The sequence below is a fragment of the Bactrocera tryoni genome, chromosome 5 (assembly GCF_016617805.1).
Source record: "Bactrocera tryoni isolate S06 chromosome 5, CSIRO_BtryS06_freeze2, whole genome shotgun sequence".
NCBI classification, from domain to species: domain Eukaryota; kingdom Metazoa; phylum Arthropoda; class Insecta; order Diptera; family Tephritidae; genus Bactrocera; species Bactrocera tryoni.
Window position 1 is genome coordinate 51,074,549 of NC_052503.1, and position 27,123 is coordinate 51,101,671.

Consider the following 27,123-nt stretch of genomic DNA (forward strand, 5'->3'; position numbering starts at 1 on the left):
GAGCGCCCATCTGCGGTGACAGCGGCTCAAACCATTATTTGTGGCGGGTGCTGCCTCCTGGTGGCTAACCGATGGCTTAGATTCTCGTATGAACGGTCGGTCAAGTAAACCCTATCGTTTTGAGAGTATACGAATTGCTCAATTGGAAAAAATGTTTCGTCAGAAAACACAATGTTCGGAATTTGATCGCTTTCTGCCAAGCAAAACAACTTCGCTCTCTCAAGTCTTACTTGTTGCTACTTCGATGTGAGATCGTGGGCCTTATGGAACTTGTAAGGCTTGACCTTGAGCTCATTTTTCAATATGTGTCGGATGCTGCGATCGGATATTTTCAGTTCTTTAGCCATTTGATTGGCACTTCGTCGTGGATTTCGCTCAAGTCGCTTCTTCACTTTCCGAACCATCTCACGTGACGTTGCAGTCTTTTGATGACCACCTCCATGGCGCTTTGCGATGCTTCCAGTATCATTGTAACGAGTGATGGTGCGTTAGGCAAAAACTTTATTCACATTAAGGTGTTTGAGCTCACGAACAATTGCTGGCTGTGATTTTCCAGCTAAATATAAAGCAGTCACATTATTACGTTTGAGTTCCATCGCTGATCACTTTTTTTTTGCGTTCACTTTTGGCAAAACGCTTTTGTACACTTGTGAACAATACTCCGAACTGTCATTCAGTAAATTTATAAACAGCTGATTCCAGTGCGACAGCTGCGTTAACGGTCTGAAGTACACTTTGGGTGCCGGACCCTGTAAGCAGATAAGCCCGAGATGATTGACGCACCTCGTAATGGTGCAAACTTAGGCCTCATGGCTGCATTTTATTCGATCCAGCCGCAGCAGCCACTTTCTCGAAATCGTTTTTAAAACGTAATGTCAAATCCTTGTAATTATAATAAACCTGAATTCTTAGTCATAACATTAAATTATCACATACTTGTATGTATCTGCGTTTTATTTCTTTTTGTAAACCAAATGTCTGAAAAACAACTGCTATATCGAATAATAAAAGTTGCACAGAGTTTAACAAATTTATATAGACTTAACTGTATAATTAAAAAGTTTAGAATTTTATTTTTTTTCTTATCGCCACACAAAGCACACCAGTGTAATTAATCGAGTATATTTTGGTTAAGCTTTTGGTGCTTCTAGTGATGACTTCCCTAACAAGTTAGGTACACAAATGGATTACCGTTGCTTGAATCATATTATATTTAGTAAATAAACTAAAATAACTACCGTTAGTACGTAAACCACCAGCAATGGCTTGCTGAACATAAACAGAAACTCATTGAAACTAAATACTCAACGCGGCCCACTCCCTAATAGCATGGTTATATCATGATATCAGCTTCAGATTGCCAGCTTTATGTTCAAGTACAAGTATTTACAAGGATGTCGCCGCTGATTCAAATTAATTCGACAGACAAATATTGAGATAGAAGGTCGCGAACGGGAGAAACTTATACCAATAGATACTGCCTGAAGTTCATACAATATGAATGCATGTATGTACATATGTATAGTAGGTGTGTGCGAACGAAAGTTCCCGATTTACGAGACAGCGGCAAACCTCTTGGTTGTTGATGTGTAATTTAGGCTATAACATTGTTTGTCTACTTATAATCACAATTGTTTTTGTTTGACTAAGTTCGTTCCTACTGGTGCTGCGACAGCTCTGACAGACACACATACCTGGTGTGGTGGCGTTTGAACTACATACGTAGTTACGGCTGTATCCGCAAACCTGCTCGTCTTCACTGGAAAGCTTTGTGCTTGTGTTTGATTGAATGTTTTTGTTGGTGCCAAAGTGTGCAAGTTTATTTAGCAATTGGAAAGTTTTAGCCAAAGATTTTCGTAATACATAAAAGTATTATCACTTTGGGTTTGCATGAGTCGGTGCCCAAATAAGAGCGAGTACACTATACTTAAGTACATACAAACATATTGTAAGCATATCTTTATAAGTGTTCATGCATTTGAACTCCCTTTGACGATTATAACTGTGTATGAAGATGTTTTTACTGAATTAAGCGGTTAATGAAATCCAAATTGCTAATCTCTCATCGAACAAAGTGACATTTCAAGCGAGTCTTTATTGTGTAGGTTTGTTAGATTAAAGAACTCATATGCGCGCATTTTGTAGTTGACTTTACCATTAAGGGGGTATTCTCATGTGAACGCATACATTTTACCACTTTTTAGGAAATTTTTTTTTATGCGACAATGTACAATGAAATGTACAAAAAAATTTTTTTTCGTTTTTTACATTTTTAATATATTTTTTTTAAATCAAAGTAGTCCCCAACAAAAAAAAATAGTTCACTGGTCATGGTGATAGCGGCTGTTCATGTTGTCTGAAATAAAAAAATCGAATGGATTATTATTCAGTAGTTCGACGGCTATCGTCCCTACCAAGTGTAATCAATTTCATTAAAAAAAATGTCGAACTTCAAAAAAAAGTCACGAAAATCTTGTTTTTTTCCTTAAAAATCGTTAAAAAAATATGAAAATATTTTCGGAAATAAACAATTCTGGTAAGGGCGATAACTATAAATGAGTAAAAGAACATACATATGTAAATTTTAAAGCAATCGGTTGAATACTTTTTTTTTAGGACCATGACAGTTTCAGAAAATGATGATTCGAGAAAAATGCGTTTAGAAACGTAGCAGCTGCAGACTTGTCATGGCGCCTGGTCGCTTACGACACGTCGACGACTATGAGCTGTAACTTATCAAATACTATGAATTTCGGTCTGAATTTTTCACAGCATGTTTTCAATAGGTTTTACTGACAAAATATAAAAAAATATCGATTTTTCGAAGTGATTACATGAGAATACCCCCTTAAACCATATAAAAATGTGTTGTAACGGGAAAGAACGAAACTTCATTAACACTAATACATTTTAGGTATTCTACGGTCGAAATAAAAATATCAATGACAATTTTAAAAATATATTCATTTGAAGGGTATTATACCTTCGGTGCAACGGAAGTTAATATAACAAGAAATTCTTATAATAATACTTTGTAAAGATATTGTCTCTTAGATATTCAATTTTCGTAATCGGACCATAACCTTGAAAGGCCACAGTGACCAAATGTGGGGAATACGGTGCCTACTGATGTTTTTTAACCAAAAATATCGGTCATTCATCGGACTTATATTGAAATTTAGAGAAAACAATTTTCTGGTCAATGTGCCCTTGTGGGTAAATCGGATCAATACTTCCCTTAGCTCTATATATGTGACCTGGTCTACGAAAAGGGGGCTAACGTGCGAAAACTAGTTTTCTGGGAAAAGCTGTTAAAAATAATCGTCAGTTTCTCGTTATCTCATTAATTGTTCTCCTTTTTTTTGACACCTAAGCCCCCTTTTCATAGACCAGGTCACATATATATAATATAAAGAAGTTCGAACTTTCGATTGACTATGTAACGAATATGTCGGTCAATATGTGATTTATCTTAATAAAATTCAAAACGAAAATACTAATATGAAACACATACACAAATTACCCAACCTCCCTCCAACCCAACATAGATTATGTTGGTTAGTGTGTTTCTAACAAATTATGTGGGAACATGTTCTCAGGTATAATGTAGTGATGTCAAAAGTTAATGCGATCAGTTCAGACCTTCTCCATCTTATGTTAGAATTTTTTAGAAAATTCTATATTTTTTTGTTTCACTTTACAGTAAATGAATCAGTGGTTTTGGTCTGGATACCCTATTTCTGCTATATTTACTATACTCATAACGCAATGTGTTCTCTTTAGTTGAGTTTTTGTCGATTGAGTTCAATTTTCGATGAGTCGTTCGAGCATTTCGACTGGTAACTGGCGAATGACATGCGTGATGTTTTGCTCCAAGGCTTGAATCGTAGCGGGATTGTCCGCGTAGATTTTAATATTTAGACATCCCCACAGGAACGGTGTGATAACACACTATGTTGAAATTATCTGCTCACCGAAGTGTCCCGTCAATAAATCAATTGATTGATGAGATTCGCCGTCTTGTTGAAATCAAATGTCGCCGAGGTAACGAGCTTCAATTTCAGACATCAAACCACACTAAACCGATATTTTTGCTGAATGAAATGGCAGACTTTGAATCTCTTCAGGTTGCCCTTAGTCTCAAATGCGGCAATATATTTTTTTACTTGTTTACGTACTCATTGAGCCAGAAATGGGTCTCATCGCTGAACCATAGTTGGCTCGAAAACGTCGGATCTTTTTGGAACTTTTCAAGAGCCCATAGAGCGAAGCGGTGCCGCTTGGGAAAGTCGAACGGTTTCAGTTCTTGCACAAGCTGTATTTTGTACGCTTTCAATTTAAGAACTGCACTGCGCCAAGTCGTTACATTCGACCATCAGTCCGAGTTGCTGCGAACGGCGCCGAATCGACTCTTCACAGTCTTTGTTAACACTCTTAGCTACGGCTGCTATATTTGCTTCACTGCGTGCTGGGCGTGGTCTCTTGTGTCGAATTGAATGCTGGATCTCGAGATGGGTGATGGTGTTGCGAATAGTATGCTTAGTAGGCTGATTGTGTTGACCATAAGTTGATCGAAAAGCGCGAAACACATTATTTGCGGAAAGTGAGTTTTCGAAATAAAGAAGAACGGTTTGTAAACGTTGTTCGTAGATCTTTTCAAACCAAACAGTATTGCACAAAAATAACATGACAGCTTGAAACAAAAAAAGGCTATTGAGAAAAGTACCTCTACTCGGATTACCCGTTATAACAAACATCCTGATATGTCTGATTTAGGTTGATGATAGCATAAATATTTCAAGTATAAAGCTACTTATATGTATGTAGGAATTACATTAAGTGGAAATTCGATCTGTACTATAAGCTGATAAGATACCAAAAATTACATTCGAAAATCGAGTTTTAAATATACATATGTGCAACATTTTGCAATACCAATTATTATTATAATATTTTCCCCTTTTGCTCCTCTAAGCTGGGAAAGGATAAATTCTACATTTCCACACGAACTTACTAATTTATTATTCAAAACAAAATTTATAGTTATTTGATCAGTTATTTATACATGACTGTACTTACCGTAATAGAGATGTCGTGCAATTTGTCGCAGGTGTCTAGTTTTCGACGAAATCGTAAGACAGTATGTGTCGCATTTTCATACCCCAACATAAGAATATAGTCCTGAGATGGATCCACAATTGGCTCTGTGTTTACATTTCTAGTTATGTGACGATCCTAAAAGAAAGAAATAAGTTTTTCAAATAAATATATGAGATAAAAAATTATTAAATTTGAAATATGGTAATCACTTTATTCACTCAGGAGGATGGTGTCATGTGTAGAAGTTCACGCAAGTGAGGAAAGTTCCCTGATCGCCATTCGCTTGGGAGTGGCCAGAAACGATTCTCTTACATATGGCTCAAGCAGCTCACGACTTCCGGTCTTTGACCAAGTGTCCTCTGGGTAGCCTAAGAACATCCGTTTGAAGGCGAGCTAAAGTGAGAAGGCGAAACATCCCCTCGACAGGGTTGTGTGCTGCGTTTGGGACCCGCCACGTGAAAAACGCGCCCAATGAAAAATAACAAGTCTCGGATGAGAAACCCCCCTTTTGATGACGACCATGGCAAACGAATTAAGGACTACAATTTGGAATGTCCGGTTCCGTAATTGGAAAAATGCCGCTGCCCAGCTGATTGATGTCCTCATTAGAGTGAAGGCCAACATCACCGACGATCAAGAAATACGATGGACGGGACAAGAACTAAGACGAGTAGGTCCTTGTGGCATTTACTACAGTGGCCATATAAAGGAGCGCTAATTTGGAGTGATATTCGCGGTGGGAGAGAGGCTCCGTCGCCGAGTACTGTCATTCACCTCCTTCTTGAAACCGGGATGAACGTCTAGCCACAATCCGCATCAAAGCGATGTTCTTAAACATATCGCTGATCGACGCCCACGCCCAGACGGAAGAGAGGATGCCTTCTATGCGACCAAAGAGGCCTTCTATAAACGCTTGGAGCGCACCTATGAGAGCTGTCCCCCCCACGATATCAAAATCGTGCGACTTTAACGCTAGTGTGGCAAAGAAGGCATCGTTGGCACTACGGTCGGTAAATTTAGCCTCCACAATGAAACATCCCCAAATGGGTTGAGGCTCTTCGACTTCGCCAGGGCTCGAAATATGGTTATCTGTAGTACTAGATTCCAGCATAAGAAAATTCTTCAAGCCACCTGCCAGATCGATCATGTTGTGATAAACGAAAGACACGTCTCCAGTGTTTTAGATGTGCGTGCGCTCCGAGGTCCTAACATCGACTTAGACTACTATCTTGTTGCAGCCAAGATTCGCACCCGCTTCTGAGCAGCAGAAAACGCACGCCAATAAACACAGGGAAGGTTCCACGTCGAGAAGCTGGAATCACAAGCCGAACGATTTTCTACTTGACTTGCTCGAAAATTCTACGAAAAAATGCGCGGCTTACAGAAGGTTTCAAGACCGAAGCATAATCTTGTGATCTAGTCACCGATGCTCAGAGCATACTTAAATTATGGAGGGAACACTTCTCCAGCCTGCTGAATGGCAGTGAACGTACAATGGCAGGAATGGAGCAGACGTTCCATTGGCCGACCATGAAGAAGTTCGAATAGCAATTACCCGCCTGAAGAACAACAAAGCGGCGGGGGCCGATGGATAGCCGGCCGAGCTATTCAAACACGGCGGCGAAGAACTGATAAGGAGCATGTATCAGCTTCTTTGTAAAATATGGTTGGACGAAAGCATGCGGGATAAACTTCCTCAACATCGCGTATAAGGTTCTATCGAGCGTATTGTGTGAAAGATTAAAGCCCACCGTCAACAAACTGATTGGATCTTATCAGTGTGGCTTTAGATCTGGCAAATCAACAACCGACCAGATATTCACCATGTGCCAAATTTTGGAAAATACCCGTGAGAAGAGAATCGACACACACCACCTCTTCGTCGATTTCAAAGCTGTTTTCGTCAGCACGAAAAGGAGCTGCCTTTATGCCGCGATGTCTGAATTTGGTATCCCCGCAAAACTAATACGGCTGTGTAAACTGACGTTGAGCAACACCAAAAGCTCCGTCAGGATCGGGAAGGACCTCTCCGAGCCGTTCAATACCAAACGAGGTTTCAGACAAGGCGATTCCCTATCGTGCCTTAACACCCGCGCCATTAGTCTGCTTTCTCCAGACTAAACAAGGAAGCAACGCAATTGGGTCTGACAGTGAACGAGGGCAAGACGAAATATCATCATCTGTCTGTCATCAAACAAACAGTCATCGCACTAGCGACTTGGCTCTCACGTCACTGTTGACAGTCATAATTTTGTTGTTGATAATTTCATCCATCTTGGAACTAGTATAAACACTACCAACATTGTCAGCCTGAAAATCCAACGCAGGATAACTCTTACCAACAGGTTCTACTTCGGACTGAGTACGCAATTGAGAGTAAATCCTCTCTCGACGAACAAAAACCAAACTCTATAAGTCACTAATAATTCCCGTCCTGCTATATGGTGCAGAGGCTTGGACGACGCCAACAACTGATGAGTCGATGTTGCGAGTTTTCGAGAGAAAGGTTCTGCGAAAGACTTAAGTCTTTTACGCGTTGGCCACGGTGAATATCGCATTCGATGGAACGACGAGCTATATGATATACACGACGATATTGACATAGTTCAGCGAATTAAAAGACAGCGGCTACAATGGCTAGGTCATGTTGTCCGAATAGACGAAAACACTCCAGCTCTGAAAGTATTCGACGCAGTACCCGCCGGGGAAGTAGAGGAAGAGGAAGACCTCAACTGCGTTGGAAGGACCAGGTGCAGAAGGACCTGGCCTCGCTTGGAATATCCAATTGGCGCCACGTAGTGAAAAGAAGAAACGACTGGCGCGCTGTTGTTGGCGGTTTCTGCGCCAATAAAGAGGAAGAATAACTTTTTTATTGTCTCAAAACCATAAGTCTTTGTAATAATTAATATTTTGAGAAAAAAAGAAAACCCGTTAACAGTGATTACACCAAATTTGAATACCCTTGTAAATAAAAAAGTGTTCAAACAAGTTTGTTTGACTACGTGAGTAAGTCCCTCAGTTTTTGAAATTTCGCACACGACATTTTTCCCCTACGAAGCTGCTAATTTTTTTGAATCAGCGATTCGAAACCGCCTCTACATTTAGCTGCCCTAAAAACTGAGAGATCTAAAGTCCAGTCCCTGAATGAAAAACTCTTTTATTCTAAAAATTTTTCACGGATTATTTTCTAAAGCAACGGTACAATCTGCAAACGGATAACTGGCATATACAAGGTGCGTTCCAAATTAAACAGGAAGTTTTGACTCTGGCCATGGTGGTGTCATCTATATGTCGATTGGTTCGATCGAATCTGCTATCTTTTTCGATTATCCAGTGAGAATTTCATGACATTTCATGGATTGGAAGTGAAGTTATTGCTTTTTAAGTGTCAGTATGTTTGTGTTATCGGTGCGAGCCTACATTACATTTTGTTTTAAAATTGGTAAAACTTTTACCGAATCGTAAGGACATAAATGACGATCAACATGAGGGTCAATCAAAATCCTTGATCACCAGAAATTCCATCGAAACTGTGCGTGAATTCATAAAAAATCAACCGAAATCATTATTGAGATTCATGGAGATGGAATTGAACATCTCCAAAACATCGATTTATCGCATTTTGACCGAACAATTGGGCTTACGAAAGATGTGTAGGCGGTTTGTTCCGCACTAAATGACTAACGACCAAAAATTGCTCAGAATCCAGCATTCGAAGGACGATTATTTGATCAAAAACACTGCACCGTGCAAAAAAGCTGTATTGAAGCAGAAGGAGACTATTTTGAATAAAATAAATTTATTTTATCGAAAAAAAATTTGTTTTGTTTTTTTTTTAAGTTCTGTTTACTTTGGAACGCACCTTGTATATATATATATGTATATATATTATCCATCAAAATCAAACTGTCCTTTTTATGGACAACTTTTTTTATTATTATGAACAACCATTAAATTCATTTAAATTGACAGTTTGATATGATTTTAAAAACAATGGAAACATTTCCTGGACAATTAAAATGTCTTTTTATGAAATCATAACCATACCAAACTGTCAATTTCGGTGAATGTAATGGTTGCTTATGAATAATTTGTGGATTTTCTTCGCACCAAAATCGACAGTTTGATTTATTTAGCGCACCACTCAGAAGAAATAGAGCCTCAACTGAGAAGATGATTTTCTTAAAAAAATTCGTTATCGTTTTCAAGTTGTTCCAAGGCAAAATCAAAAAAGCACGACGCCTCTGAGTAATACTTGTATGTAGTATATGGATTTGGGATTTTTTTTTTTTTGCGGGTGAGGAGGTGGAAAATGCCTTCCGCATCATCGGTGCTATCGTCACAGCAGCGGTATGTGCCACTTGCAGGTCACTAAAAACCCCCCATCTAAGGAACCGTCGCCCACCCCCACAATTTGTAGACCAATTGCACATATTTTCAGTAGTAAACTATAGTATTATACATTCAGTTAGTTTTGCTAAGATATCTTACATATGTATTACGGTATAAAGCAAACGGAAAGTTTGAAATTCTTATATTAAACGTGGGAGATAAGAGCCTTGTGGGATGCCTCATATTATTAATAAACTTTTCCTAAGTTTAAGTTTAGTAGCAGTAAAGTCAACCGGATTTTTGAAAAGCTAGATATTAATTACCTGGGGGCTAGGGCAAGTTTTCATTGGATTTTATCCATTTTATGCACACAGAAGCACGTTATTAGAAAAACACGCTCTCTTAATGTAATTAAAAAACTCATACATATATTGTCCGATATATTGTAATCTTTATGTTGGGAATACAGTGGCCAAGGGAAGTATTGATCTGATTCAACACTTTTTCCATATACAGGCATACTATTAGCAGGAAAGTACTATTTCCGAAATTCATTTATATATCTCACAGATTAATCGATATTTTCGGTAACAGTCAACTATAGGATATGGGGTCCACATATTCGCTATGTGAGAGGTTGAAAAGATATGGTCCGATTTTGACAGCTGCTAGACATGTACATAGATGGTATGATAGATAAATGTATGTTTTATCCCGATATATTCATTGGATATTGATTTATATTCTGGAAAGTAAAGGTCAGATAGAATTTAAAGTTGTGTTATATGGGAAGTAGGCGTGGTTGCACTGCGCCCTTTTTCGCAATATAACATAAAAATTTTAAAATAATTTTAATTACCAGATTTGGTTGAAATGGGTTCAGTAGTTCCTGAGATATATGATTTCACTTAAGCGATATTTTGTTACTCATATCTAAGTATGAAGTTCTTCCCTAATATTTCGGTTGCACAATTGAATGTCTCTGATACATTTACTTTTTGATTTACATCACTTTTAGAAGTTCAACATGATGTTTATATGGGGATGGGACACGATTATCATTTGACTTTGTCCGTTTTCTCAGCGTTTATATATGTAGCTTTAAACTTAGGCTAGGGCATCTTTTTAAACAATTTTAAAGCTAGTTACAACACTTTACAGGTTTTCGATTACTCACAATTTGTGGGAATGGCAAGGTTCCATTTCCATCTGCAACATCAGTCACCGTCAGGTCATCTCGTCATTCTGATCATCGTGCCTATACTCGTATATAAATGTCTATATAAATGTCTGTACCTATATTGACTAGTTTTTTTTGCAAACAGCACTTTCGTTTATAAACAAAAAAGAGGGAGCTGAACTTTACGTGGGAACAATTACCACAGACAACTGTGTCACATATGGACATTCTATCTGAATACCGAATGGCTGAGCAGCGATAAACACATTCAGACTTTTAAATTTATTGTTTGTTTTTTCTTCAAACAATTTCGTCAATTCTCTGTGTTATTTTATTACAAAAGCCGAGCTGGTTGAAGGGGAGTGGAAAGCAAAAAATGAGAGCAGTTCAGAAGGTCACTCAGGTTATATGTGGGCATTCGCCTCGGTATTTCATACATCATTTTAATACACGCCCTGTTTAAATATTTTACTTTCGTTGCTTTTCTCGGCATCACTTTCTGGTTGTATCAATTTTCCACCGATTTTCGTTTCACAAGAACAAAGGCATCACAGGAAACGGAAATTAAAAGTCCTTTGCGGCATCTCTCCTTTTGTACCGCCGCTATGAAGACAGAGGAGCACTTCGCTGGTAGTGGTGCATATTGTCAGATGAATGATAATTATACGAAATATTCACGAGCTGTGCAATGCACAAGTAACGAAGAAGATACGTGTGCCAACTTACACATACATATGTATGTACCAAATGAGTATCCATACAATTTATGTGAAGTTGTCGTATTTATGCAGTTAAAAAGTTTACTCTAGATGCTCTGTATGTTGCCATAAATTTAAAATATCTCGTCTACTTTTGCATAAATTGGACCCCGCACCCACAACTTGCCTAGTTATACCTATGTATATTGTATGTATGTATTCAAATACCTATACATACTATAGGTATGTATCTACATACATATATATATATGTGTGAATATATTTAAATGTATATATGTAGCTCGACCTTTCTACAGTCAATTTAGAGGTTTTTGTACATATACCCTTCGTCTACTCGTACATATATACATGTAATGCTAATATATATGTACACACATATGTACGAGAAATATACAGCCGTTCACATTTATTTTTCATGTATTTCCATTGTGCTGCTGGGGGCGAAATTGAACTTGGCCCCGTAGAGTTTTATCTTGCTGTGACTGCTACTCTGAACCGTTAGAATAGCAAAACTTTAACGTTTCTTTTGTGATTTTTGTGATTGCTTCTATCAACCATATTTGGATGATTGTTGTTGTAGTCATTATCATTGTTGTTAAGTTTTTAATTGCTGGGTCAAAGTCTTATCATACTTCCATTTGCTTCATGCTGAAGCCATCCTCACAAATCGCGCACATTGCCTTCGTATCAGCCACATTCAGCATCTCTACTTCAGAGCTTCGAGCATCCTTCACTCCGACAGCATTGACGTTAAACACTTCGGCGAATGCAAACGTGTCAAGGTTTAAGGATTTAATTCGTTGTGAGTCTGCGAGCTCGAATGTCGTGGAGGCAGCGCACCAAGAGCGTGTGAGCCACGCTGAGCTAAAAGCACTGGGCGAGTTCATTTGCTCCATTGTCCTTTCTTAAATCAATAAATGTAACGAAAATAAATTCTGCTTCTATGAAATTCATTTCAAAATGTTAAAAAGTGGTGGTGGTGGTGCGCTTTGTTGGTTGGCAGTGACGTCTGATCAGATTAAAAAGTGAATTTAATAGGATTATGAACTTGGAACTTTTGTAACTATAATCAAAATGACATGGCCGGAGGGCACAAGTCGAGGATGTAAATGTATTGCAGTCAAAATGTTGTAACTGTATAAGTAATTATATTTTTTAAGTATAATATAATTAAGTGCTAACCCAACATCTATTAGAATAAAGTCAAGAAAGTGCTCAATTTGAGGGAAGTGTGTGTACAAGTATTATATTGTATTGCAATGGTTTGTTTCAACTGCGTAGCTCGACGTATATCGGTATGATGAGACGAGTTGAACGAGCGATAATTTGAGCAAAAATTGCGATCTCTTGATATTACTTGGTATACAAGGAAAACTGGTATTACAGATGGCCGTAATCGGACCACTAACACGCCCAAAAATCGCCATTAAACGAAATCCTATAAGGTCTAATAAGTAAGCACTTAAGGGGTTACATGGGTTTCTTCGGGTAAAGAACAGTTTTTTTTTAAATTTTTTTCTCATATAAAAATGAAATATTTTATTAGAATTTTTTATTTTTACAAACATACACTATTAACAAAGAAATTTCAAAATTTTTGTAAAAGAAATATTTTAAACTCGGCCATTGCGATGCTATTTCCGGTAACCCCTCGAAAAAAGATGCGCCCGCGTTGGCAGGATAACTCTTTACAGGATCATCTAAGGTGAAAAAATGCGAATTTTAGTTAAAACCTTAACTTAGAACTTGGACGAAGGAAAAAAACTGGAAATTGGATTTTTGGCAGATATTTTTACAAAAAAAGTGAAAATTTCAGTGAAAATTTACCGAAATTTTTTTTAAAATAGCTGTAATAAAAGAAAATTGTTTGTCCAAGTTTTTAAGAATCGTATCTCAAAGAACTGTGTAAAATTTCATGAAGATCGGTTAAATACTTCTCGAGAAATCTTGCCACGTCGTTTCGAGAAAAACGCGTTTAAAGACGGCGCCCTTAGGCTAGCTAGCATCGAGCGCACTAGTTTTCAAGGATGTAACTCCGAAACTATTGCTCGGATTAACTTGATTAATTTAGCACAACATTCTAGAGGTGTTGTACAATTTAATAAGGTAATAAAAAACTTCGATTTTTTAAAACCCGTAAACCCATGTAACCCCTTAATTAAGATACAAAACAGTAATTTGGTACAGGTGATCGCAGTACCTTTTTCACCTACACATTTTTCACTTAAAAGTGGACGTGGCCCGTCTCCTAAATGATTTAATGCGCATACATACATATCTTCCAAACCGCTGAAAATCCACCAATATTAATGAGAAGAAGCACTTTTGACACTTCTTCCTACAATGCGATGAATCTCTTAATAAATGTGCCATAAGCGCTAAATTTCGCAAACAAGATTGTAGGGAAGGGCTTTGAAGAGCAGCTGTAAAAATTGGACATGGGGTCTATATCCTAAATTTTAGGAACCCCTTAAGGGGGGGAACTCATGAATTTTAGGCATTTTTTAAATTAAGATAAAAAAAAATGAAAAACATTTTTACTATCCATTTTTTTATATGTTTTTTATTGACATTTTAATAATGTAAAAAAATTGCAAGAAAAAAAAACCAAAATTCGTCGAGATACGGGCCGGTGGAGTGGGGGCTTCAAAAAAACGGTGCGTCCTGGTTGACGTGATTTCAACCCTTGTAGAGATCTAAAACACAAAAAACAAGTAGTAGGATGACTTGAAAAAAAATTTTTTTTGACCCGATTTTTTCGACCTTTTCGAATTTTTTTTAAAATACTTCAAATCAAAATTTTTGGAAATCCAAGGCACACACGATAGAGCATTGTGAAAAGAAGATATATACCACCTCAAAAAAAGTAGTTTCGAGAAAACGCGTTTAAAGTTTAGGAGACAATTCTAATGAACACGGACGCCACGTCACAAAATCGGCTGTATCTCCGAAAATAAGTCGAATTTTGAAAAATCCTTCCAAGGTCATATTTTTGAAAGTCTAAACTAAAAATCGATGTTTTCAAAATGCTTGACCAGAATACCCCCTTAACCAATTTCAACTAAATTCGGTGTGTGAGCTTATTCAAACATACATATTGTTTAAATGAGTAATAACTCCTGCCTGCAAGTAGCCTTGAACTATTTATTCCTTAGGAAGTAATCTGATTAAAGGAACACCATACTCTTTAGAAATTACCACTACAAGTGGGTACTATATATGTAATATGTCTACATCTGCACATGTGCAGTTTCAGCCTTATACTTAAGAAATGTAGAGAATATTCCAAAATGATGCAGTTAAGATATGTACATATCCTCTATGTGTTTATGGGTGTAGGTGGTAAAGTATAGTTGATGTACACAGGCATGTAGTGTATGGTGGAAGTCATAACTACAGGAAACAGAAAATATCATTTGGAAAATACGTCTAAGGCTGATGTCAGAGTGGAAGCGAGAAGCGATGCTATAAGTGACAGCGAGCACCAAATATGTCTACATCTGCACATGTGCAGTTTCAACCTTATACTTAAGAAATTTAGAGAATAATCCAAAATGATGGAGTTAGGATATGTGCATATCCTCTATGTGTTTATGGGTGTAGGTGGTAAAGTATAGTTGATGTACACAGGCATGTAGTGTATGGTGGAAGTCATAACTACAGGAAACAGAAAATATCATTTGGAAAATACGTCTAAGGCTGATGTCAGAGTGGAAGCGAGAAGCGATGCTATAAGTGACAGCGAGCACCAAAGTGACTTGCGCAGACTTCAAGACGATAAAGCGACAAAGCATGTTGTGCAGCAGAGTATATTTTCTAACACTCAAAGGGAAACTTTGAAGACCCTATATCGTACAGATATATAAATGATCAGCGGAATGCACTGTCTTAAGATTTGTCTGGATATTGCCGCACTTCTAAATAAAAGGCGTTAAATTTATTTTTTTGTTCTTGTGCTACAGCAACACTTCCCACTTGAACTGTTATCATTTCAGCTTTCGCTTTCACTCTGCCATCAACCTTAGACATATTTTGCTAATTAGAAGGAAGGGTTGCCAGTTTAATTTATATAATCTTAAAGGAATACACTTAAAGTAGCAAAAGAGGGTGGCGGAGAGTGTTCTTGCGTTATATTTGCGTTTGTAATCTGAAAGTAGTCTATAGAGTAATTTAGAACTCATCTCCTGAATTGTAAATTGCTTTTCGTGTGTCATGCACATACTCGTAGGTATTGAGATACATGCGAACGTTTCAAACACTCATAGCGTTTGTCAATGTTGGTAGCATTCTCAGGGTACGTACTCGTATAACGAATATAATATTTTTCGTTTTGTGGTTGAGTGATGCGGTTTTACGGGCTTCGTGGTTTCCTCATTTTATTGCGTTTATATCTGATTCGCTTCACCTAAACTAAAGGTGCCATGTGTAAGTATTCTCATTGGTGGGACGATGTGCATACACAAGTATGCATTCGAATATGGAATAAATGCTAGGGGTGTTCGATAAATGCAGAGGTTTGTACCCACGAAGTTTGTTTTACCCAGACGTCATTTCTACCCAAAAATCTCTATTATTGTCACAGATAATATTCAGCACTTCGAAGACACTAATATAATTTCGCTTTACGCTGGTCTTGGAAAAATAAGTATTACTGCCCTATAGGTATACATATAACCCACCTAGCCCTGTTAACAAAGAGCTCATTTTAAAACCTCATGCAAATCTCATCATCGGTAGTGACTTCAACGCAGAGCTCTCGCATTAGGGTTAAAGAATTACGACAATAAAGGTAGGAGAGCTCCTTAAGGCATTTGTGGCAACTGTATACGCCTTCTTGTCCACTGTTAAGCCGACTTAGTGGCCAATCGACACAAAACGCTTACCTGACCTGATATATTTTTTCATCGTTCAACAAATATGTAAGGACTGGAAAAAGGCTTGGACTTGAATTCGGAATACTCACCAGTATGTTGTACAAAACCATTACTCTTAAAGAAAAAATAGAAATACCAGAAATTTTGGAAGGTGAAATGACGAAAGTTATTCAATAATCGGCTTGATAAACTATTGCTGTTGTGAAAGAAAAATACTTTTATACTAAATACCCAGCAAACAGTATGAATTCCATAAAGGATAAAATTATAAAATACACGATTTTCTCAATATAAAATTCAGATTTTAACAAATCAAAACATTTTTATCTATATTAAGTACTACTAGATAGCTTTGCTTCGCGGAAGCTTTGCTAACACTTGGCCTTGGCCACAATTGGTACAAGATATCTGGAGGTCTCTCCGCCCTCAGTAAGGCTAGCTTCTCCTCTTCAGTTGTTGGACTTTTAACAGGCCAATGCCCTATAGGCGTCCATGCTGTAAGGTTGGGAATTTTACCAGACGCCATCTACAGAAGCTGTATGGAACAAGAGAGGTGGAAACAACTCAACACTTCCTTCGTGACTGTCCCGCGTTTGGGAGGTCAAGACTTAAACACTTGGGAGCGCATATCTTCAGACAGCCCACCGAACTGCAGGTGTGGAAATTAAGCTCCAATGCGATCATTGAACAGCCATCTAACCTAACCTAACCTACCTATATTAAGAAACTAACACCATGCAAAATTCGAACTATTCCTTGTGGAAAGCAGTAAAAATATTGAAAATCAATTTTGCCAAATTCTCCTTTCAGAAAATTTAAGTGATGCTGGGCAAAATGCCGAAGTTTTTTCAGAGTTGCTAACTAAAACATTTAGCCCATTTATATTTGCTTTTTACTTAAACAACCACTATTTCAGAATGTAGCAGGGCCAGTCATATTTCAATCCAATAAAAACACATGTACCTCAAGGAAGTGTCCTCGGACCGCAAAGTTATTTGCGAAACAGCATAAAAACATGCGACAAGGTAACAAAATCGTGTAGGCTCTAAAGACCGAAAGATAGGAGAGTCTTGTAACAATCTTACAAAGAAAAATAAATATTATTTCTTTTAGTTTCTGAGAACACAGTTGCCAAAAAGTGCTTGTAGTTTTTTACCATAAAAAGTTTGAAAAATATTGCTGTTTGGTATAATCCTTTTACTAGTTGCCATTTAATGAAATTAGATATTATAGCGTATTTACTACATTTCAAATAAAAGAAAAAAGTCATAATTTTCGGAGCCTCCGATATCGGACCACTGTCGAATATAGCTGCCAGAACGGAACAAATCAGTCAAGTCGAAGTCCTTGTGTGGCAAACTTCTTTATTTGACAAGGTACCTTCACAAAATTTTGCACAGATTGTTATTCCAATCGGACCAATATACCATATGGCTTTCAACTTGGTTGACGGAACTTGGATCGACAGAACTGCCCCAAGTTACTGTATAAAGTTTATTTCTGAAAAGTAGATTTGCATTAATTTCAATTTTATTTCAGTGAACAACTAAATGGTGTTAGAAGAATTCGTTTAGTTTTTCAAACACTTCATTCTAATCAGCTTTTCCATTTGTTTATAATAATGAAGGATGTACATCGAAAGTTGCATTGTTCGTTCATTGAATTTATCGAACAACCCTCGTAAATATGCGAGCATATATGGTAGTTTAGTTTAGTGAATGTGAAGGGCTGGTGTGGGTATTTGATGGGTGAAGATAAATTGGAACATTTTCGAAATTTCAGCTGAGCGTCTTCATACTCTGCTTCTTTAACCGGCTCGCTGAATGGCTGACTATACTCTTCAGGTTAATACTTTAAGATAATACATTTGCATAACTTACGCCATTATTCATGGTTAGCGTGCGGTACACTTCGTATGCTGCCCCGAACAATTGCATATATTTTCAAACATTTACGATTTTACCGAACCTTTTACACAATCCTTTTTGCAGAATCTTTTAACAATTCAAACCTCAGTGAAGTGGGTGATTAATTGATTTTTCAAATATGTTAAATAAAAGTATTGAAGTAGGTCAAAGGTAACTAACCCAAAAATATAAGCCGCTCTTCAGACACAAATAGAAAAATAGGTTTAGGTACAGTTACACAGTATGTATGAAAATATCCTGAATGAAGGGCGACTAAAAAAGTTCGCCATCGATTCGATAAAACGTAAAACCACTCAAAGGAGGGTTCGAAAATAAAAGTTGAATGTGGATAATAGAGAATAATTGTGGCTTGCCTTAAAAACAAAAAAAAAAAAGATTAACTTCCGCTGCACCGAAGCTATAAGGGTAATGTATATTTTTTATAGCACAAAAGGGTAAAAAAGATCTGATCAGAACAATTTGTGCGGAGATAGGAGCGATATCTTTAATAAAGAACCGTGCCAACTGTCGTGAAGATACCCAAGAAATAGTCCAGCGGTGTTTTAATGTCCCGATCTTAGAAGTTCACAAAAAGTTTCCTGCAATAAATTGATCGTCTCGTTGGTTGTATGCATGTACCGTCGTCTTCTTGAAAGGTCGTCCACATCAATATCTTTCAATTGATACATGAAAAAGTCATTAACTATGGCATTATAGCATTCCCCATTATAGCAATAGCCCAATACAGACCGATGATTCTTTCTGTTCATAGAGCATACCAAACAATGACTTTTTGAGCATCTAATGGCGTATCAACCATGGTTTGTGGATTATTATCACTCCAAGGTCGGCAATTTGGTATATGAACTTACCCATTCAACCGGAAGTGAGCTTTATCACTGAACAAAGTTTTCTTGTGAAATCCGAGTATAAAAGTGATAATAGTTTTGTACGTTTGCAGACGTTGTTCAGAGTAAGACTGTTCATTATGAAATGCAAACCAAACTGAGTATTTATAAATCAAGTAACAGGTGTCAAAAAGACCAATCCCGAAAAAATATTTCCTCACCGAAAATCACACGTTTAAATAACACCCTGTAGTGTACCAAGGATTTGTAATTGAGAGATTTTTATCTACAATATAATTTCTATAAACTTGAATGAGATATGACATACACGTTCATATCTATATTCATATGAATTTAAGTGCGAGTGCATATACATTTCGAGCACGCCATTTGCTTTATTTAATCTGTCAGTGAGGTATTATGACGCGAATGATTGTTGACATTCGCCACCATTGAGCTATTGAAATGCCACTGGCATTTGCAATGGTCATATCATAACCGACAATGGTAGTCAACGCGCAAAACTTCTACATTACGAGTAGGTATATGCAATTTTCCTGTGGATTCAGGGCAATGTCACTAAAAGCAAATTCAAATCGTATTTAAAAATCCCTTGTGCATTTTCAGCACTTTTTCTCCAACCACTCTCCTTAGGCAGTGACAAAAAGTATCACCTAACTTATAAAACCACTGCCACCCCACTTTTAGGTTGTATAGGTATGCACTCTATAAAAAAAATTGGAGAATGTGAATTGTACAGAATTGAATTCAGTCCATTACATTAGTGATGTGTCGTTAGATATCCGCAGCCGCTGGCATTTGTTGATGTCACAAAATAAAGTTGACACTCCTGAGAGATTCTCTTGTTTGCATTGGCACATACTGCAAAAGCTCCCTATGGAAGCAAATGGCCGAAAGAAATAAGGAAACTCGGTGTAAATAAAATATTGAAAAAATTAGTTAGTGCACTTCACACACAGATATACATACATATGTATATAGACTACAGTAAACGTGGTCAAAAACTAAATATGTGTATCTGCAATACGATGTGATTCTTTGGAACAGATGTACAGTTGCGTTCAAAATTAAATGAACATGCGACCAAAGGTACTCAGCATTAAGCCACAATACTCAAAACTATAAAAATATTCAGAAAGGAGAATGGGTTTGCGAGAAAAACTTACATAGGAAGTCCCAGAATTCGAATAAATGTCTTTATTCCAAAATTATGAATATTTCTAAGTCTTATAGGTCGAAAGGAAAAGTCTGCCTTTGCCTACATCCGTAGACGCTAACACAAAGGGAATAGGTGCGATAGGATATCACAGAAAATCTCTTGCATAAACAATATTAATTTGCCTTTTAATTTTAAGCAGACCATTTCTTGAAACCATATTTTTCGGTCACATTGATTGGACGGAGGAGTCAATGATAAGGATGATGCCTCCCTCAAAGTAGTCACCCTTGGCCTCAATACACTTGTGCCAATATTTACTCCAATCCTCGAAACTGTTGTTAAAGTCAATATCCGCCTTCAATTAATTGAAAACGGTTTCCCCGGAGCGGTCGTTTCAATTCGCTGAATAACCAGATGTTACACGGGACATCTGGGGAATAAGGTGGTTGTGCGGCACGATGTTGGTTGAAAATTTGACGAAAATCGTGGTACAAAAATTACGAGTTGTCGGCCCATAATTCCGGCCTCTTTTTACGAATACCTACTGTTGACAGTTTGGCTGGTCGGAATGCACCACACCTCGATAATCGAAGAAAACTGTCAACATAACCTTGATTTTTGACTATTTTTGACGTGGTTTTTTCGACTTCGCCTCACCTTTATCAATTATCGTCAGTAATAATAGGTTTCATGACATCCTGGTAGTCGGAAAGCATTGTTTCATAGACGTCAAGCTGTTTTCGAAAAACTGTGGTGATTTGGAACCACTGGTGATTTAACTTTTCTTAGGGCCAAATGATCTTTCAAAATGGTTTTCTTTAATCTTTCCGATATCCCTACGAAGCCAGTAAGATCTCTGACTGTTAATCGTTGATTCTCAAGCATCAATTCCTTTATTTTATTGTTATGTTAATCGGGTTACTGCGAAGTTTCAGAGTACTGTTCAGGAGTATGTGACGAATCATGGGCTTATGATTATGACGTGAAAACCAAAGCTCAATCATCCGAAGAAAAGCTGCCACATGACCCAAGACCGCAAAAAGCCAAGTTGGGCCGTTTGTGAATGTTTTGCTAAAAGGTTTCATCGATTGCAGGAGAGGCGTGCATAATGAGTTCTTCATAAAGTAGTACTGTCAATAAAGATTATTACCTGCAAGTTATGTTTAATTTGCGGGAAGCAACCCCAGAACCGCTCGAAAGTGAACTGTGAAAGAGCAAAAATTGGCTTTGCACCGTTGCTCTAACGCGAATGTTTGACCAAAAACAACACATTAATGGTCCATAGCCACCGTACTCCCCAGATCTCGCGCCCTGTGGCATTTTTGGTTCCCAAAACTGAAAAAGCCCACGAAAAGACGACGCAACGCTACGATTGAGGAGATAAAAACCGCATTGAAGAAGGAGCTAAATATCAGTTAAATACTTGTATGTTAGAACAATCATTTAATTATGGCCCAGATATCCTTCCCTCATGCTTTCTTAAAAAATGTGCCAAGTATATATACCAACCCTTAACTAAACTATTCAATTCATCTCTTAAGCAAACCTCATTTATAATTCCTTTACATAAGAGTGGATTTTGGTCATGTATTGAAAACTATAGGGGAAAAGCAAAGTTGTCAGCAATTCCTAAACTTTTTGAAGCAATTATAACAGACGACATAACCTTTCGGATTTCTCCACTGATTTTTTGATCTCAGCACGATTTTCGTAAAGGGAAATCTACAGTAACTAATTTGCTTGAGTTTGTATCACATGTGTCAATGGGCTTTAGGAGGAATAAGCATACTGATGTTATATACACAGATTTTAGTAAATCTTTTGATAAAGTAAACCATTCAATTCTTTTGCATAAACTTGATCTTCTTGGATTTCAACCAATATTTCAAAAATGGGTTGCTTCTTATCTTAGTAATAGAATTAAACAAGTTATATTTAACAATACTTTTTCCTTCGGGCGTTCCTCAAGGTATCCAATTCTGTTCATGCTATTTATTAATGACATATCATATGTTATTAAGTATTCAAGGGTTTTATTATATGTTGACGATGTAAAACTTTTTAAATCATATACTTCAAATAGCGAAAGATGTCAGTTGCAAAAAGACTTAAAAAACCTAGTTTCTTGGAGTGTTAGAAATGACATGCCATTGAACCTTAAAAAATGTAAAACGATTTGCTTTTCACGTAGAGCTGTAGACCCTCCTTCATACGTAATACAAAACTTAAAGTTGGAGCAAGTATGTAGTTTTGTTGATCTGGGAGTAACTATGGACCCCAAACTCAATTTTAGTCTTCACGCATATTCCACGGTTTTTAAAGCTAAAGCCGCTCTTAATTTTGTTAAACGTTGGTCTAAAGAATTTAGAGATCTGCTTAGAACAAAAATTCTTTTTACATCTTTGGTGAAGCCTATATTGGAGTATGCTTCTGTGGTTTGGAACCCTAGTTACAAAGTCCATTCGGATAAGTTAGAGTCCGTTCAAAAACAATTTTTACTTTTTGCCTTAAATCATTTGCATTGGAATTCCAGTTTAAATCTTCCCCCTTACACTAACCGTTTAAAACTTATAAATCTCCCGACACTCGCTAGTCGTGGGAAGATGATTGGTATAATATTTCTTGTAAAATTCATGAATGGGTCAGTCTGTAGCCCATCTCTCTTATCTGATATTAATTTTAACGTTACCGCTCGCTCTACCAGGCGGTCTAGACCTTTACTTTTAAAATTTTCTGGAACGAATTTTGAGTTAAACGAAACATTCCGCCGTTTACGTCACGATTTCAATTCTCATTCCAGCACATTTGATCTAACAGACTCACTTTTTACCATTTAAAAAAATGATTTAATTTTGGCTGTTGAAATTTTTGTTTCTGTAGCTGAGCAGCTTAAGATCGCAACGCTTAAAACTCTCTTGCCTTTTATGACTCGGCTAATTCCGCTCGTTGGCGGATTGCGCCCCTCGCGCCGGTTGGCGGGATGAGGTAATCGTTGAGTAATATATTAAAAGCAAGATCACAAAAGCTTACTTTTAAAGAGCTTGAGAATTGGGAAATGCCAGAAGGGCAATATATCTATAAATACAAAAAAGTAGTACTTGAAGTCAAAGTTAATGCTCCAGTGTATCTTAATTTGTTGATCGTCATACACGAAGGTAGGCGGTTTAATGAAGAGGATTTTAGCCTTCAACACAATAATCGACCTTTCTCCCTTAAAACCCTACACAAATAAAGAAGTTTCCATACAAGAACTTGATTTTGATCCTTCAGTTTGTATTGTATTATAGCTAGCTATAGGGTTTTATCTGGAACAATACCCTTGCGTAATTTGGTGAATATATCTTATCAGAAAGAGAAGCATGATGTGTGAAAAATTGTATATCGATATCTTAAAAACTTAGGGACTGGTATATACAGCAGACTGAGGTGACTAAATCGACCCAGGTAATCATAATGATTATTTATAGATTCATTTCTCTCTATCATGTATTAGATATTCATACAGTATACCATTGGGTAAGAGCAACACAGAATTTATAAGTCATTTGTATGAAACTCATACAACTGATGTATTACTTTAACTTTATATGTTTGTCTTTGAATGAAATGCCTCTATTTAAACCAACCAAGCTGACATTTTTTGTAGAGCGCAAAATGTTGTATGTATTTGAATATTTTTTTTTTAAAGCCTAGATGTTTGTTTTCAGTGCAAAAGTACAAAAAATCCTCTGTCATATACAAGTGGAAAAAGTATCATGCATGGTTTAAATTGAAAATATTGAGCTTGTTTTTCAATTGTTAATTTTTTCAAGGCAAAGAAACAATTTGGGCAATAACGAAAATATATATCGTATATGTACTATTTGAACGGCATGCAAACATAACTTTAATTTATGCATCACGATTATTATCGAAATTTATTAATTCTGCTATGTTATGCAACTCTTACGTTTTGGCATTGATGCATCCTTTAGATAGACGGATCTGCATGAGTTGAAAGTTTTTTAAGAGAATGAACTCCATTTGGGCGCTGAAGGCAGAGATGTCCGTGCTTTCGCATTTTTGTACCACATTTCATTAATGATAAGCTTAATAAACCCAACTAAATTGCGGGACAAAGAAAATCGTATTGGAATCAGTATGGTCGCTGTGCTAAATTTGGACTGAGCAAATATAACAACCCCTATCATCCATTTTCAGAACCAGACTGCCATAAATAAACCAGGATATAAACCAATGTGGGCTATTTTCGTATAAAACGTAGCTTTTATGATATTTATATCGTGGATTGATTATTTCTCTAGTAGACATCTGTTTAGTTGCAATGATATCAAAGGATTAAAAGATCGGAACATTATATTATTTGAATGTTTTAATGTAAATCTAATATTACTTGATCAGATAGAGTAAATTTTAGAATAGAGACCACTAAGATTAGCAGAGCATAATAGAGGAGGTTCTATTGAGCAATGATACTATATAGTTTCTTGCAGCTGCCGACTAATAGCTTTTATTTATTATTATGAAACGCGTTCTTGCTCGACTCGTGCCGATAAAGCTGAATTTTTTTCAAAAGGAACACCGTGAACAAGTCTCTTTGGACATGCTTGATCGTACGAATTCCGATCCCACATTCATGGGGAGCATAATAACTGCCGATGAGATATGGGTTTATGAGTTTGACATGCAAACAAGTCAACAAACATCGGAATGGAACCCGTTTTCAGCCGATCGAAGAAGATAAAACAAACTTTGGTTAAGGAGCTGAAAGCCATACCAAAAAGTGCTTATGAAAAACGTTTCGAGGACTGGAAAAATCGTTGGCATAAGTGTGTTACATCTGGTGGAGAATACTTTAAAGTCGACAAAGTAAATATTGATGAACAATTAAATATTTTCTGTTTTTTTTTACAATTTCCTAGTACTTTTTTGTTTTGTTTGCGCAGTACCGAACTCAAAATAATGAAGTAATGAGTCGGTCTTCTCCATACATGTACGGAGTCGAAAACATTTCGAAATTTCCAGAACGGAAGCGAGCGAACCATTGTTGTACTACACGACTGATAGCATTGTCTTCGTAAACTCCACAAATTTCATTGGTGGCTTGCGTGACATTCCTTCCTTTTTTATACAAAAATTTCAAAATAACTATTGCGAATTTCTTCATTATTTTCACTCGGTTTTGAAGAGCTGTAACTTTTTTTTTAACTTCTCCGAATTTAATTTTTGTTTTGGTTAAATGAAGCTTAAAATCTCACCTTTCCATCGCTGGAGATATGCGACTCAAATTCATTTATTGACAAAATACGAAACTTTTTCGACTACCCAATATTACACCAAAAGTTGACGTTTGCACGGGAGCCTATTTCGCTAGCTCATGAGCTTGATTTCTAATTTTCCGTTTACTGTCATTCTGAAGTAACATTAACGCATTTCTGATGGGAAGAGGTCTAACTTTCACAGCTTTTGTGACATCGGTACGACACGAGCAGCGGTCAAGAGGCAATAATATTATAAATGAGTTAAATTTTAAAACAATTGACACGGTAAGACAAGTGGGGTAAAGTTTTCTTCACGAGAAACCCTTTTATTTCAACTGACATTTGTATACTCTCGTCATCGATAATTTGACTGCGTTGCTCACACTGAGTGGTGGATGAAAATTGAACGAAATGTGAGCTAACCAATATCTCATTACCTCTTTGTAACACAATTTAACCAAAAATTTTATTAAAAAATAAAAAAAAAATTTAATGTAATATAATTCTATTTGAATGAACTGAGTATCAAAACAGGAATAAAATAGAATAAAAGCAATATGTTGAATTTTAAAGCATTGTTTGTACGCTGTCCCTGGGCCCTGACGGCCCTTCCCTTAATCCTTGCAACTGTGAACAGTATGAATGTGAAATTCGTTATAAATCAAAAATATCATATTCAAGATTGTTGAATTGAACAAAATTGTTAATAAGACATTTGACAGCAAAAAAAAAAACGAAAAATATACAAAACGTATTTAAACCTTGAGTTCTAAATACCAGCCATCAAATTATTTGGAGTTTCCGCTGGCAGAGTGATGTCCTTTAATTCCATTGCATTGTTGACGCTCATTAGAGCGGACTATGGGTTATTGTAACCTACTCAACAGAAATAAAATAAATTATAGCTTAAACCAACAAAAAAGTGTGTTCTCTTCAATATATCCCTTTAAACAAGTAGAAACGTATTCGTAAACGAAAAATGAACACATTTGAATACAAAATGCGTGAACCGTTTATTACAACTTCTCTTCATTGAAGCGTAACTGTTCAAAGGGAGAACATTTGAGGGTTGCAACCGGTTACGAGCAAAATACAAATAATTCAAAATAACAATAACAAAATGTAAATCGTGTCTTTTGGAAAATCACATTCACCTTCTCTTTGGCTTTGTGAATTGCTGTAAAAGCTTTCCCAAAAGAATGCATGTATGTTTGTAAGTAAACAAAGTCGTTTTGGTCTCAGCTGCCAACGCACCCTCCAACCACTTAGTCACTTTCCTAAATATACAGATGTAAGTATGTTTATTTTGCGCTTTTTCCCATTTATTTTATTCGCATGTACATTCACAGCTCCAATTTGACTTAACAGAATGCGAAAAAGTTGAAAAAAATGCTGCCCCCTTCATGTTCAAGTACGATCACGTCCCAGCTGCGGGCAGTAGGTTGGGCAAAATGTGTTATCGGTAAACAAATAAAAAAGTTTTATTGTGCGCTTCGGGCCAAAAGCCCCCTTTTAGTTCACTCCTTCGTAATCTTAATTCACTAAAATTCGATTACTTCCCCACACCTTGCTCCGCGCGCATTATTGTATTAGCTAAGCTTAGATTAGTAAAATAATGCTATCAGTTCTGACTAAGTAATATCGATAGAAATGTATCGAAGTATTAGATGTTATTAGGTTTTATATGTTAACAAAAAATGTTAAATACTCACAGTGCGAAAA

The 27,123-nt window shown here is 36.8% G+C and overlaps 1 protein-coding gene across 5 annotated transcripts in view; it reads right to left on the reverse strand.

The window, feature by feature from the left end:
• LOC120776591 (MOXD1 homolog 2) overlaps positions 1-27,123 on the reverse strand; it is a 124,147-nt gene that overhangs the window by 28,156 nt on the left and 68,868 nt on the right. For all 5 annotated transcript variants that reach the window (XM_040107363.1, XM_040107360.1, XM_040107364.1 and 2 more), the window contains one exon: positions 5,080-5,235. In XM_040107363.1, the coding sequence (XP_039963297.1) occupies positions 5,080-5,235 (156 nt within the window). The remainder of the gene's footprint in view (positions 1-5,079; positions 5,236-27,123) is intronic.